The sequence below is a fragment of the Phascolarctos cinereus genome, unplaced genomic scaffold (genome assembly GCF_003287225.1).
Source record: "Phascolarctos cinereus isolate Bilbo 61053 unplaced genomic scaffold, phaCin_HiC Scaffold_5;HRSCAF=322, whole genome shotgun sequence".
Lineage (NCBI taxonomy): Eukaryota > Metazoa > Chordata > Mammalia > Diprotodontia > Phascolarctidae > Phascolarctos > Phascolarctos cinereus.
The window spans coordinates 199,021,237-199,036,438 of record NW_027555958.1 but is presented as its reverse complement, the minus strand read 5'-3'; the positions used below and the strand labels follow the sequence as shown (position 1 = coordinate 199,036,438).

At 36.2% G+C, this 15,202-nt stretch overlaps 1 protein-coding gene across 1 annotated transcript in view; it reads left to right on the top strand.

The window, feature by feature from the left end:
* COL19A1 (collagen type XIX alpha 1 chain) overlaps window positions 1-15,202 on the top strand; it is a 397,465-nt gene that overhangs the window by 298,866 nt on the left and 83,397 nt on the right. The window contains exons 23-30 of the mRNA XM_021000213.2: window positions 5,623-5,658; window positions 5,759-5,812; window positions 6,533-6,586; window positions 9,031-9,084; window positions 9,687-9,776; window positions 10,625-10,669; window positions 10,775-10,852; window positions 15,084-15,119. Coding sequence (XP_020855872.1) covers window positions 5,623-5,658; window positions 5,759-5,812; window positions 6,533-6,586; window positions 9,031-9,084; window positions 9,687-9,776; window positions 10,625-10,669; window positions 10,775-10,852; window positions 15,084-15,119 — 447 coding nt within the window. The remainder of the gene's footprint in view (window positions 1-5,622; window positions 5,659-5,758; window positions 5,813-6,532; window positions 6,587-9,030; window positions 9,085-9,686; window positions 9,777-10,624; window positions 10,670-10,774; window positions 10,853-15,083; window positions 15,120-15,202) is intronic.

Below are 15,202 nucleotides of genomic sequence, written 5' to 3'. Positions count from 1 at the left end.
CTGGAGGCAAATAGACAACAGTTAATGGTATCTCAACTGGGTGTTAAATATGAATTGAATGAACCTCAAAGAAGGAGAGGTTACTGAGTGATGGTGGTAGAGGGGAAGCCCAGAAGTGGCAATGGTGGGAAGGAGCATACCAATCCCTTACCTCTATTAGTGAACCATGGGTTAAAAGTGAAAGCAAAACCAGTGCTGGTGAGCATGTCTAGGCAGTGGCTGGACACTCTGAGGATTTGATTAGATGATCTCTGAAGTCTCTTCAAATTCCCAACATTTTGGGATTTTTTTACATTAAATCAGTCATACAAGCTTCAAAATGTATGTACCACAAACCAATTTATTGACTAGCTACATTTTCTTCTCATTTTGTTTTTTAAATACAATTATGGCTGAAGAAAAACAGGAGAAAACTGGAAATGTCATATTAGCTGTTACTGGGCCATATGTGAAAATGGGGCAACATGAACAAAATAAATATTGTTGATGGATGAATAACTGAATGAGCTGTTGCGCACTCAGGAGCATAGTGTTGCCATAGATACAGAGAGTCAGTTTGATTTATGAAATGCACCAATACATTTCACATGCCTACCTTAGAGTCCATTTAGGTCTCAAGGCTACCTCCAGCTTAAAACACAGTTATACTAGAACCCACTCAACTGTCAAAAGACTCTGTCCTTCTCTCCCAAAAGACGCATCTTGAAGAGGACAAAATGACTGCTGTGCTCCTAACAGCCAAGGCTCACCAGGGAGAAGGTCAGCGTTACTGAAAGCCTCATGTAGTGTCCCATATGCAAGACATGCTTCTCTCTGGCCATCTCCATGTCATGTCACTTCTCTCAGCTTCATCGTTTGGCCTACAATCTGGTACTCTATCTCCTGCCCTGGGTTCCTTATTGGTTAGAGTTAATCATATTTAGTCCTATCCTGACCCACCAAGTTATTCTCTGGACATTTTAATGCCATTTCACCATATTTATATCACCTTCCTCACCCTCCTTTCTCTTTTCACTCTGGGAACAGTAGTGAAATCAACAAAACCATTCCTTGAAATATGTCTTTCAATTGCCTGATGACTTAACTCACTATTCCTGTGACTTCCCAGACTCACTATGGCTACCAATGTCTGAGATGTTGTTTCATCTATAAGAGGGTAGGCCCTTGAAAGCAGAGATTTATTTTGCTTTTTTAATTTGTATAACCAGCTCTTAGCACAATCCTAGACCCACAGTAAGTGTTTAAATGTTTTTTTTAAATCATTCATTTAATTTTTAAATATTTTAGTATTTTACCATGCAAATAAATATTAAAACTAGCACATTTAGAAAAATCATGATTCTATACATTTAAACATATCTTTACCTATTTTAAAGCATTCAAACTAAGAATTCCATTAACTTCTCATCACCTCAAATTAGTTCCAAATGTATAAGACAAAATAGAAGAAAAACAAAATAAAGACAGGAAAGGAAAGATATCCTCACAGGGAAAATCGCTTCAAATAAATGCAAAATGAATGATAGAAAAAATGAGTAAAGAAAAAAGTCTGTAATACAATGAATAAATATTATGAGACAAAGCAAAAAATGCAATCAGAAAGAATACTTCTGGGATATGTCAGTCTATTCTTTTATAAACTTACTTACCACCTCTTCAACTTTCCAAGCCAAAGTGCTCTTCCCTGGCTATCACTTCCCTATGCATATTGTTTCCCCAGTTAGAATATAAACTCTTTAAAGCCAGGAGCATCTTTGCTTATGTATTTGTATCTCCAGCACTTAACACAGTATTTCACACAAAGTGCTTAATAAATGCTCTATAGAGCATTTGGATCTATAGAAACATTTTTCAGAGAAATATCTGACATAAAGATGAAACTAAAATAAATGAAGGATAATGGCCATTCTTAGCTACAGGGAAGCAATGAGAAAATGTATCTTCCTTTCTTCGTTGGAAAAGTGGGGGACTACAAATGTGGAATATTGCATATATTGTCATATGTAGTTGTGCTGTTTCATTTTGCTGGGCAAAATCTTTTACAAGGGAAGCTTCATTGGAGAGGAGAGGAGGAGAATATTTAGAAATGAATGTGACATTAAAAGGCATCAATACATTTTTAATCAACTGAAATAAATGGAAAAAATGAGACTTAAAAGTTTGGAACATTTAATTTAAAACCTCATTTAACAAGTAGAGGAGTAAATTAATTTAAAAAAATTTTTTAAAACAAGCAAAAAAACAGTAGAAGGAATGCAATGGTTCTTCTTATGACACCACACCTCCACCAGGTAAGGAAGAGACAAGGAATTGGGAAGAGGGAGTAACTTCTAAACCATACTCCTACCTGGACATGGCTAAAAGATAAACAATAGTGGAAGGATTATATCAATAGAGGGAGAATCCCTGGGTTCTGTGTTTTGTGTGAACAGAAGAGATCATTTGTTTGGAAGTATGTGCAAAGTCTGGGATTGTATTGGTGCTAATGAGCTAATTATAAAAACAATACAAAAGAATGTGGTGGATGGAAAGTAAAACAATTCTAATCATGTATATGAATGTATTAGACTGCAAACTAGGAAAGATCTTTGCAATAAACATTTCTGATAAAAATTTAATATCCAAAATCTTTAGGGAAGAGAAACAAACTTATGTAATAAGAGTGATGTTCCAATGAATAAGTGGCCAAAAGACATGAACAATTAGTTTTTGAAAGAATCACAGACTATTAACAACCATTTGAAAGACTACTCAAAATCAGGGAAATTGAATTAAAACAATTCAGTGGTATTATCTTATAAGATTGGCAATGATGCTAAAAGATGAAAAACCTCATTGTTGGTGGATCTGTGGGAAAACAAGCATGCTGATGTTCATGGAGCTGGGAAGTGGTAACTATTTTGGAAAACACCTTAGAATTCTGTGGAAAATAATTGTAAAATTGTTCATTCCATTTGACTCCATCAAGCTTACTACAAGATTTATGCTGTAAAGGGATCACTAACAAGAAGAAAAAAATCTATCTTTATGATAATATTCACAATTAGATATACTAGGGTCTTAGACCCCCATTATCCTTCACTTACTCTTCATTTCTAGTCATCTCTTCTATAGTCTCAATAACCACTACATTCAAGAACTACAAATTGCCAGATTAATGCCACTATTCCTGGATAGGTTGTGTCCCCATTCACCATCCTTGTAACTTTTGGACTAGAATTCTCCTCCTTGGTCACCACTCACCTATATGTGTAGTCTATGTCATCATAATGTAAGCTCCTTGAGGACAGGTGCTTTGTTTGCTTTTTTTTTTGTCTTAGTATCCCCAATCCTTAATACAGTGCTTGGCACATAGTAAGTGCTTAATAAATTGCATTTTATTCATTTACATTCATAGCATAAAATCTGCAGTCAGATGACTAGAACTAAAAACATAAACAAAGAACAGCTGAATAAAATGTGGTACATGAATGTAATAGAATATTGAATTGTAATGAATGATGCATATGAAGAAATCAAAGAGATAGGGAGAAATATACACAGATGCAAAGTAAAGAAAGTGGAGTCAAAAGAATTATAGAGAAACCAACTACAACCATTTAAATTTTTAAAACTGTTAAGAAGCAGCAAATCTCATATTATAATGTTCCTTATTAAAGCCCACTGCCCTCCTATGTTTTAGCAAACGGTAAATAATCAAAGCATAAAGAAAAACTATAAACCATTCATTTACTTTTTTCAAGTACTTCCATTGATTATATTTTGTTTTTTATCAGCTTTGTTAAAGTTTATCAATAATAATAAATTTTTAAAAATTCAAGATAATGGTCTGCTACTTCATGGCTCTACAGCTTTCACACACATTCTGTCTTTCTGTTTTTATTTGGACTGTTTTGAACCCTACATTAATCTCACAGCATTATAATTTGTCAGCTATTCAGAACTTCCTAAGTAATATTAATGACTAATTACTTTTCCATTTTGTGGAAGATTTTCAAAATTAATTCCAGTGGGCTACTTTTTAACTAGCACAGCCATTCTGCATGACATTCTAGTTCATAGTTTTTATGGTTTGGGGTTTGGGTTTTGGTTTTTTTCCTGAGATTAAGGCTCCCTGTCTTGCCCAGACTGAAAGTACAGCATCCACTCACTTGATGATACTGAAGTTTTGAACTGTTCCATTTCAGACGTAGGTCAGTTCTGCTTTCTTTAGGGTACCATCTCTCTTCCTATGGGTTCCCATAACTGGTGCAAAACTTGGTGCTAACATCATATCAGCTCAGTCTACCACACCTTAAAATGCCCAAGTTCCAGCTATGCGCCAGCCTTAGCCTCCTCTAGTACCACAACAACACAATGCTCTCTACTGTGCTAATTCATTGTTAATAAATATTTGTAAAGGAGGGTTCAATTTGATCTAATATGCAGCCACATTTAAAGAGTTAATGTCTAAAAGTCAATCTGTAACATAGTTATAATTGATATGGCTTTCTATGCACATTTATAAGAAGAACCTTTTACAAACGGGCAAAAAAGGAGATTCATTAAGTAGACATCAACTTCCTTTCCGATGTTTTCCATTTCTTCTGTTTCCTTTTAGATTTTACTTGTCCTTCCCTAGGGTAGGAGGAGGAAAGTAGACTTGATGACAAAATATATGGATTATAGGAAAAGAAAGAGAATAAAATATTGACAGGGTGCAATGAAGTAATTGAAAATGGAGGAGCATTTGTTTGGTTATTTGGTACAGTGGAGTGGTTAAAGATGGAGGAGCATTTTTACAATAAATAATGTTGATGAGGGAGTCCATGGGAACTTTACTTGATTCCTGTGAACTCTGAATTTTTTTACTTTAATCTTTGGAAGTTATTGAAGCTTATTAAATGGTGTCATTTGTTAGGTTTTTTCATTGTTTATTGGGAGTACACATTTTCTTTTGCAGTTAGTGATTAGGCATTTATGGTCATATAAAATCAATCCAGCATTGGGCAGTTGACTTGGCATTGGCAGCTATGGACTTGGAATCAAAAGATTGAAGTTCAGGTTCCACTTTACCCACTTCCCTGCTGTGTGACTATGAGTAGATTTCTTTACCTCTCTAGTCCTCAGTTCACATCTGTAAAATGAGGGATCTGGAAGAGATGATCTTTAAGGTCTCTTTCAGCTCTAACTCCTATGATCATATGGTACATTTACATGAAAACAAAATATCTGGGACATGGTAGTTTAAGTGTTCTTCTTGGTTGTTTTTTAGTCATTTGAATTCTCCATGAGAAACTGAGCACTGAATTATAATAATGCTGGCTGAGTGGTGTCAAATGTACAAAAGGTTATATATTAGAATAACATTTTTATCGAAAAATAATGATTATGAGAGAAATGGGAGAAATAGCATTTGAATCAGAAAACAAAATTTTGTAGCTACTGAGGAGAAAGAAAATTAGAAAAATATTATTTACTTAATTTATCCAAGGTTTAGATTGTGACTAGTCTGTGAAACTTTCTTAGCTTTACCATATCATCTAAAATTTTCCATCTATTGTATACCAGTCAGTTACTATTCATATAGGCTGAACAATTAGCATGTATTTCTGTTTAAATTTAAGCTTATTTTATTTACAGGGAGCAACTGGGATAAAAGGATCACCAGGAGTGAAGGTAATCTCATTACCATTTTCATTTCTCATCTATAAACTGATAGTGTTTCCTCAAGCTATTTTGAATATTAAGTAATCATTTTTGGTCTTTCTCAATTTAGGGTGAACCTGGAGATTCTGGTCCCCCTGGACTTGTGGGAAATCCAGGAATTAAGGTAGGTATATGAAATTATAGTAGAGATAAAATGAAAAAAAAATCCTACATTCCAATTTTCTGTTTAAAGCAAAAGATGTGGGTTTATCAGTCATACATGATTTGATGACTTTACAGTGCTCTCCATGATGTGTACATTCACTTATTTGCTGTACTCACCATATCTGTGCCATATGATCTACAACATAATGTTGATGCTTTGGGAGTTCCAAAGGTATATTTGCCATTAAATACCTAAAAGTCAAAAGAATCAAGAGGGGTAACAAAAACCATAATCCTTGGTCTCAATCCTTAAAATGATTTCCTTCTACTAGGAAAGGGAATTTAGATGACTTCGTGCCTATACCAATTACCTAGCTTCCAAATACTTGAATTCCAAGTGTAGGAACCTTTTTGCAGGAGTGTCCCAACTGCTAGCAGCTGTTGAGTGAGATTAGCAAAGAATATACCCTATTAATGGGTAAGGCATGTAACCCAGGCATCACCTGCTGTTGATAATAGACCTCTTTAAATGGAAACTTTGGTAAAAAGTCCCTTTAAGTCTAATGTATTCTAACCTGCTACCAAGGGACAGTAATATCTGTGACAATCACACATTCCTATAGACCAAGAAATTATTTAATAGTCACAAAAGGTGTCACTGAAGTCATTATGTGTATTGGGGTTATGTTTCGATATAGTATCTTCTTTGGAGCTAAAATACATATCAACTTCTATACAGGGTCAGCAAGGACCAGCAGGCTCCATAGGACCCAGAGGACCTCCAGGAAATATTGTAAGCATAGAAGACATCTGTGTTTCTGATTTAGCAAAATGAGATATCATGTACTAAAAGCTTTGGGACTAAGCTTGCAATAATCCCACCAAAAACAAAAAGATAGTTTCTGAGAATTTTAAGATCTCTTCATGTGACCACTTTATTTTATGTTTTCTGAAGTGCATGATTTTCAGATGGAGCAGGATATGAGTCATCACCTCCACTAAATGCTTTTGCACCTGCTCACTTGAAGTCAATAACCAACTGTGACACAAGGCCCTGTTAAATATCATTAGCCTACTTAGGGATTCTTTAAAACTATTATTAATTAAATGTTGGTTTTAGACTTCTAGGGTATGAAGAAGGAATTGTGAAGCAATCATGTAAGATTAAGTAATATTTCCACTGGATTGAAAGAAAAGTGGTCTTGGTGCGGTTACTGGCCAATTATGTCTGAGTCTCAAACATGAAAAAAGACATCAAAATACTTCTTACATCAATATACTCATTCAGAATAACTGAAATATCATTAAAGTCAGAATTACAGAATTTAGAGTTGGAAAAGACTTCAGTTAGTCCAACTCATACTAGAAGAGAATCACAGCTCTAACATACCTGATGAATGGCATTCCAATCTATCTTGAATTCCTCCAAAGAAGGGAAATCTACCATTTGGGTTCTAGAATCAGGCACATGAATTGGGCAGTTAGATCATCTTGTATATTTGGACTACTTTGGTGTTTTTGGTGAAGGTTTGCATATTTACTTTAAAATCTATAGATATGAAATTCTTAAAATGAGATACATCCTAAAGCTTTCTGTATGTGTCATGGAATTATTCATGCATTCTTATTTGTAAACACATGTATTATTTACTGGATATCTTTTACTCATTCCCTTCAATAACTCAAGGCACTTGTATCCAGTGAGACAGGAATAAAGTTGGAACATCAAGGGAGGATATTAGGGAAAGTGAAATTAGGAAAAGGCAAAGAGAGTATCTGTTACAAAGAGCAAATGCAATTTCCAGTATTAAAAACACTTCATCTATTTCATTATGCCCCCAAACTGTTCTTCCTGGAAATACTGCTAAAACAGCAAATGTTTTGAATGAGCTTTGTTTGGGTAATGGATGTATTTCCCCAGCTGGAGCAGAGACTCAGGAGCAAATTGTACATAATTTATCATGATGACCTAGGCTCATGTTACCTTGGTCATGTGATGTGTGGAGAAAAGTATTTTATTAATTTTGTCACCTGATAACACAAAAACACTAACCTGATAATAACATAAACAAAATAGCAAAATATAAGAGATAGGAGAGGAAGAGGGGATCAAAGGAAAGACAGAGTGAAAGAAGGAGGAAGATGGAATGAAGGAAGAAAAACAGAAATGTGAGAAATACAGCAAAAGTTAAAGAGATAATGAAAGGGACATCTAAACTAAGCAAGAGAAGAAATAGGAAAGGAGAAAGAAAGAATGAAAGGAAGGGAAAGAGGGAAGTAGGAAAAAAGGAAGGAAGGAAGAGAAAGAAATAAACATAGAGAATGTGAGAAATAAAGAAAAAGAGAGTTAAAGTAAAATAATGAAAGGAATATATAAATTAACCAAGAGAAAAAAATAGAAAGAAAGAATGAAAGGGAAAGAGAAAAGAGGGAGGTAGGAGAGAAAAAAGAAAGGAAGGAAGAAAAGATGCAGAAAGAAGGAAGAAAAAGAAAGAGAAAAAAAGCTGATTCATAAATATAGGAGCTAGAGCCACACTTTGGCTGAGAGGTAAGAATAATAGCTAGTATCTCAATCAGTCTATTAACATTTATTAAGCACCTACTGTGTGTCAGACATTATACACTGGTGATACAAAAAGAGGCAAAAATAGTCCCTGCCCTCAAAGAGCTTGCAAATCTAATGGGGAAAAATAACACACAAATAAACACATTCAAAGCTAGCTATATACAAGATGAATAGGAAATAATTAATGGAGGGAAGGCATTAGAATTAAGAGGGGTTGGCAAAAGCTTCCAAAAAATAAAAGCAAAAAAGGAAGAAAAGAATGTGAAATGCCAATAAGTAAAAAAGATTCCTGTCCTTTTTCCTTCCTACGGATTGTTGCCATATGTTACAATCAATTCCTCTTGAACCAGAAGTCTCCCTTGTAACTATGTTCCAAAGCATTTGTTCTCATTTTGTCTTTGGCAGAAACTCTTCCAGGAGGGGAATGAGTTTTGTGTCTCCCTTTATCAGTCGATAAGTATATCAACTGTTTCTACCAGGCCTCACATAAACCAGTGGGCTCAAGTACTCCTACTAGGAATTCTCTTACCTGGCCCAACAGTCCCCAAATGGTCTAATTTCTCTGTACTTCTTTTATTAATATAACATTCTTAGTATTAAGAATCACAAAAACAAGTCTGCCTTAAAATCATTTTTCAATAATTTGTTTCCTTTATTTTGGAATTGCCCAGGGATTACCAGGAGAACATGGTATTCCAGGAAAACAAGGCATTAAAGGAGAAAAGGCAAGATTTCAATTTGATTTTTTTTTTAACATATATATTTTGATATATTTGAAAGATATAGAAAAGCCTTCTTTCAGGAAAGTGAAAAAAATAGGATTGAAAAGGACTGGCTTTCCCAAATATGTATAGCATAAAAAACCTATAGACATAGTGAACTGAGGATCTGTGAAATCTGATACTCCATCTCTGGCTCTCTTACTAAAGCAGTACGTTAATAAGAAGCAATTTAACCTGGAGAGGGAAGGGGAGATCTCTTTTACTGATCTTTACTGGGGGATATTAATGCTGTATACAGATATTAATGTTGATTGGTTACTCAGGGAATCCTTTTAAATTATTTCACCTAATATTTTGTAGAGATGCCACCAACTAAACACATATTTGAAATTGTTATTTGCATAACAATGCCACTGTGCCTGTTGTGAAACAATAACAATAATAAATAATAATAATAATATGTGGAGCTTTAAGGTTTGCAAAGACAGAGACAGAAGCAAGCAGCAGACAGAGACATACTAGTCAGGAGGCTAATGTAATCTACTAGCTTCTTTCCTTAAAAATTACTTAATAATTAATTTATCATTTTTTTCTACCTTTTGTAGGGAGATCCTGGTGGAATTATAGGACCTCCTGGATATCCAGGTCCAAAAGGTGAAGCAGGTCCCCCAGGTATAAGCCTGCCTGGTGAACCAGTAAGTATGATTCTTAACATTCATATTTCCCTTCATGATAATCACTGTATAATCATACATATTTCTAGTTTTGAGTAGCTCATATGGGCAAATCAATGTGGGTAGCCTTATTTCACCCTTTAGATCAGGTCTGCAAAAACATACAGACTGTAGGCTGCTTGGTGCTCAGCAAAGGATTTTGGGGGGCCTGCCACTGCACGCGCTGTCTTGTTTGTCACATGACCTGCAGCAACCAACCATTGTCAGTCTGTCGCTAGTTACCTTTACTTGAAAAGTGAGCTGCTAAAAACCTATCTGCGGCTGGAGAAATTTAGCCTGTTTTAGTTTTGGTCCCTACCTATTGCCAAGTTATGCTGGTCTGCATTAGATGATAGGTAAGCCTGCTCTGTCCAGAACTAATGCAGAATCTTGAAGCTTCATCAAGAAGTCCGGCAGAGGTTGGGTGGGGAGAGTCATTTCAGAAAAAAAAAAAAGGTCAAGTCTAGGCTAAGGTCTAGGTAGCACATGGAAAATTCTGTGTAGTTATAAACTTTAAACAGTTATACATAGTATTACTATTTCATAATCCTTTTTGTAACTTTTCTCTAGTGTCAGTAACATGAATTCCTACCACCAAGAAATATATTTTAATACATGTTTTCATTTTAAAATAAAACATACCTTCCATCTCTTTAAAGTCATTCCAATCTGTAGATTGCCTAAATCTTACCTTCCTTTCCTAAAGGCAAAAGCACATGTACTTGGAATGATGATCTAAGTAACTTATTTTAGACACTGACTTTCCAAAATCTCTGATTGTTCAAGGAGACAAAAATAGTGTTCAACTACTTGCTTCTTCATTCTTTCAGGGCTTTGATGGAATTCCAGGGACACCTGGTCCACGAGGGCCAAAGGTAGGAAAATGATAAGACTTCTACATTAAAAGAAATTGACAATGTATGGCAGCAGAAATATGTTCTCCTTGAGGTATACATTAGTGGAAATCTGTCATTTCACAGGGTGAAAGAGGACTGCCAGGTGTTCATGGACTCCCTGGTGACATCGGACCTCCAGGAATGGGAATTCCTGGCCAACCAGTAAGAGAAATGAACTGAGGACTTTTGTGAACATTTATACCAATAGGATATGCTTCTTGATATTGTTCTTATTGTTTCAACTATCTACAAGACATTTAAGGATACCTGGTCACTTCCCATGGTCCCTGAACTAAGCCTGTCGGGACTGTCTGAGATCATAGAAGGGACATGTGGATATCACTTAAGTCTAAACATTAACTGATGCTTGAATCCATTTCACTTATTTTCTGGCTTAAAAGGTGATATCATCTGAGAAATAATACCAATTCTATTGAAAAACTGCTTGGATCAGGGACCTTTCTGATTGTAGACATAGTATAGTTTCATAGAAAGGATGGGCTGTCAGGAAAAAAAAAAAAGAGAGAAAAGATTACAAACTTATGGAGAAGAGGGGAGGCAGCCTTCACAGAAATTCAAAGCAATGCAGGAGATAAGTTGGAGAAAGGAACAAAATTGAATGTATCTATGAAATTGGCCTGAACAAGGTGAAAGCAGTGAAAAGACTTTTGGAAAATATTAGTCTAGTCAAGGTAGCAAACTCCTGAACATAGAGAAGAAAAGGGCCATAGAACTGCACACAGCTGGATTTGATTCAATTGACAAAGTTATATTAAGCACTTACAATGTGCCAGGCACCATGCAAGGCTCAGAGGATTCAAAGACATAAAGGAAATAATTCCTGCCCTTAAGAAGTTTATGTTCTACCAGGAGAGATAATTTCTACATATAGAAATCTATACAAAATAAATATAAAGTAATTAGGAAAGGAAGACTAGTGCTGGAGGAGATTAGGAAAAGCCTCCCCTACGAGGGTATTATTTTAACTGAGCTTTGGAAGGAAATGAATTCCATTAAATGGAGATAAGGAGGGAGTACATCTCAGGCATGCAGAATAGCAAGTGCAAAGGCATAGAGATGGAGATTGAATGTCATGTGTGAGGAACAAGGAGAAGGCCAGTTTGCCTGGATTAGAGAGTGAGTGAAGGGGAATGATGTGAAATAATCCAGGAAAGGTAGGGTAAAGCCAGGTGAGGAAGGTACAGGGAACATATATTTGATTTAAGAGATAATACTGAGTCACTAGAGTTTATTGAGCATGGAAGTGACATGGTAAACTGATATATTTAAAAGCTAATAATTTGTTCAGGGGAAATGGCTTTCTAAGACCTAAGGCTAAAGCTTCTGATAGTGACTCTACCTTTACTCACTATGGGATTGGAGACAGTCACTTTACCCCCTTTCTTTCATGTAAAATAAGGACAAAAGAAACCTATTGTTCAATTGTGTCCAACTCTTTGTGACCCCTTTTAGGGTTTTCTTAGGAAAGATCCTGGAGTGGTTTGCCATTTCCTTCTCCAGCTCCTTTTACAGATGAGGAAACTGAGGCAAACAGGGTTAAGTGACTTGCCCAGGGTCATAGCTAGTAAGTGTCTAAGGCTAGATTTGAATATGAGTCTTCCTGAGTCCAGAACTGGCACTCTATCCGCTGTGCCACCTAGCTGCCCCAAAGAAACTTCCCTTAAAACATGTTTAATGACAACTATTAAAACATTACAAAACGCTTTGACAATGGCACAGATGCTGAAGCAGACAGTGCTCTCTATTTTCTCAGGTGTCAAGCCTTCAGGGTAATTCAGAGTAATTCAGAACCATTGCTGGTTCTCCTACTTTGGAGCTGTGCTGGCCAGTGGCTATCAACCCATAGCAACCTGACCAGCGCATGTCACTTCCCTGGTTCCTTTCCACTGCCCTCAGACACACACAGGCTAGCAGGATTCCTAACCTAAGGATCCCTACTCTTTCAGGAACACAAGAAAGCACATTTTCCTTATTCCAACCTTGGGTAAGCTGATCCACAGAAAAACAGAAACTCATGCAGCAGATTGATATCCCTTAGCAGCTGATCAGATCTCCAGCATTGAAGGAATCTCTGATGCTGATCCTTAAAGAACCCGCATTATGTACTTCTACCAGGAGCAGCAGTTAACGAGAACATAATTATAGCAGTGTGAGCTGTATAGTTGCTCTCCCTCTGCTGAATATTGAATGGCCTTTCTCTCAGTTTCTCTCCAATAAAAGCTCTGCTGCCTGTGATTATATGGTGGATGTGCCTTTGGTCAAGTACATGTGGATTTACTCTCTTCCTGGCTGGCACCTTCATCCTGGGTATATCTAGGGTTTTCCCCTATTGTCAGTAGTAATTAAATTCACACCAATGACAATTATGATAAATTATAAAGTTCATATTTTTAAATGGGTAGAATTATGAAGCACTATAAGAAATAGTTTCCATATAAGAGTTTTAGCAATTAGGAAGGAGTAGAAAGAACATTTTAAAATTACTCCTAAAAACACATAGAATTTGAAAATAAAAGAAGGGTGAATAAAATGTTCTTTTAACCATACTCTTTTTTGGAAATGGGTCTTTGTTGAATTTATCCAGAGATTTAAAAGGTGGAGTGGGTGGGAAGGGGCCACAATGAAGTAATCTGTTTTGTCAGGCAGTTAGTTTTCCAGAGAAAGAATATAAGAGACAGCTGGAAATAGAAGATTGAGCAAAGGAAAAAGTAGTATTGGGAATTATAGTTTGGGAATTCTTAGTCAAAGAAAATACAAAGGAAAAAGAGAGAAAAAGTAATAAAAATCAAATTGATAGAAAAGAAGCAGCTTGGAATAGTGGAGAGAGAGTTGGCCTTAGAGGCTGGAAGTCCTGCATTTGAGTTCTGTCTCTTATTCAGGATAGCCACGTGACTCTTGGTAAGCCACTTAACTTGTCAGTGACCCAGGCAACTTTCTAGGACTACAAATTGCAGAGGAGCTTCCAGTCTACACTGGAGATAACATGCTGTTGCCCTTGCCAAACACAAAATTTGTGAAGGGGTAGACTCTTTTATTTTTGCTTTTATATCACCAGTGGGAAGGAATACAAATGGAAGCTAAGGAAAAGAAAGGAAAGTGATGAGAAGGAAAGGGAAGGGAAGGAAAGAAAAGCTAAGGGATGGAAAGGCAAGGAAAGGGACGAGATGGGAAGGGAAGAGATAGGAAGGGAAGAACAAAGAAGGGAAGGAAAGAGATGGGAAAGGAAGAGATGGGAAGGGAAACTAAGGGAAAGAAGGGGAGGGATGGGAAGGAAAGAAAAACTAAGGGAAGGGAAGAAAAGCTAAGGGAGAGGAAGAGAGGAAAAGACCAGAAAGCTGCTATCCAGGTGTTTCATCTACCTATAGTGTGAGGTTGATCTGCCCACTTTCAGTTATTGTTATTGTAGGATCAAGGAAGAGTCTAAATAATTAAAATATTTAAACAAATCCTAAGCTTCCTTTTAGTTCCCCTAAATTTTAAACTTTTAAAATTAGAAAAATTGACTGATTTGAGTTTTACTTCCTACCCTGATGATTGTATACCAGCTCTTAAGGCACCATCAAACAATTAATGAAAAGCAGCAAGGAAAAGAAGCCATGGGCCCAGACCTGGAGCTGGAAGGGGCCTCAGAGGCCAAGCTACTTCCTTCATTTTATTTATGCAGAAAACAAGCCTAGGAAAGTTCAATAACTTGCCCAACACAAGTAGTAAGTTATCAGAGGTAGGATTTGAACCTTGATATTCTGACACAAAAGCCAGTGTTCTTTACTCTCTATCATGCTGCATCCAGCTTGATAAACCTTTGCTGCAGAAATAAGAAATGGGTATATTATTTGATGGGCAGCTGGTTGGCACAGTATATAGTGTGCTGGGCCTGGAGTCAGGGAGACCTAAGTTCAACTCAGACAGTTACGAGCTGTGGGACCCTAGGCAAGTCACTTAATCGTGTTTGCCTCATCTGTAAAATGAAATGAAGAAAGAAATGACAAACCACTCCAGTATCTTTGCCAAGAAAACTCCAAATAGGGCCATGAGGAGTCAGACACAGCTGAAACAACTGAACAACTGTTGTTTGAACAGCCATATTTTTGCTGAAAAGAATGGGAATTTCTATTAATAGTGAATTTTTTAAAAACCTGAATTTTAAAGACATTAATATTTCAGCTGTAATAAGTGTGTGTGATTTATGGGGTTGGTTGTTTTATGTTAACTATATGGAGACTTTGTTAAATCTTCCAAAGAGTTGTTGGATTCAACTAAATAATTTACAGTCCTTTCAATGCCTAATATATAGTAGGCATTTAATAAATGCTCATCCTAACCTATCTATACCTAAAGAGAGAATTCTGATTGATTGTGCTTTTATTTGTAGGGATCCAGAGGACCCTCTGGAGAGCCAGGTATTCAGGTAGAATCTTTACTAAGTCATTTGGTTAAGTGAATATAGTATGCTTCATAGACAGTAATTGTCAGAAGACTCCTGTCATAAGT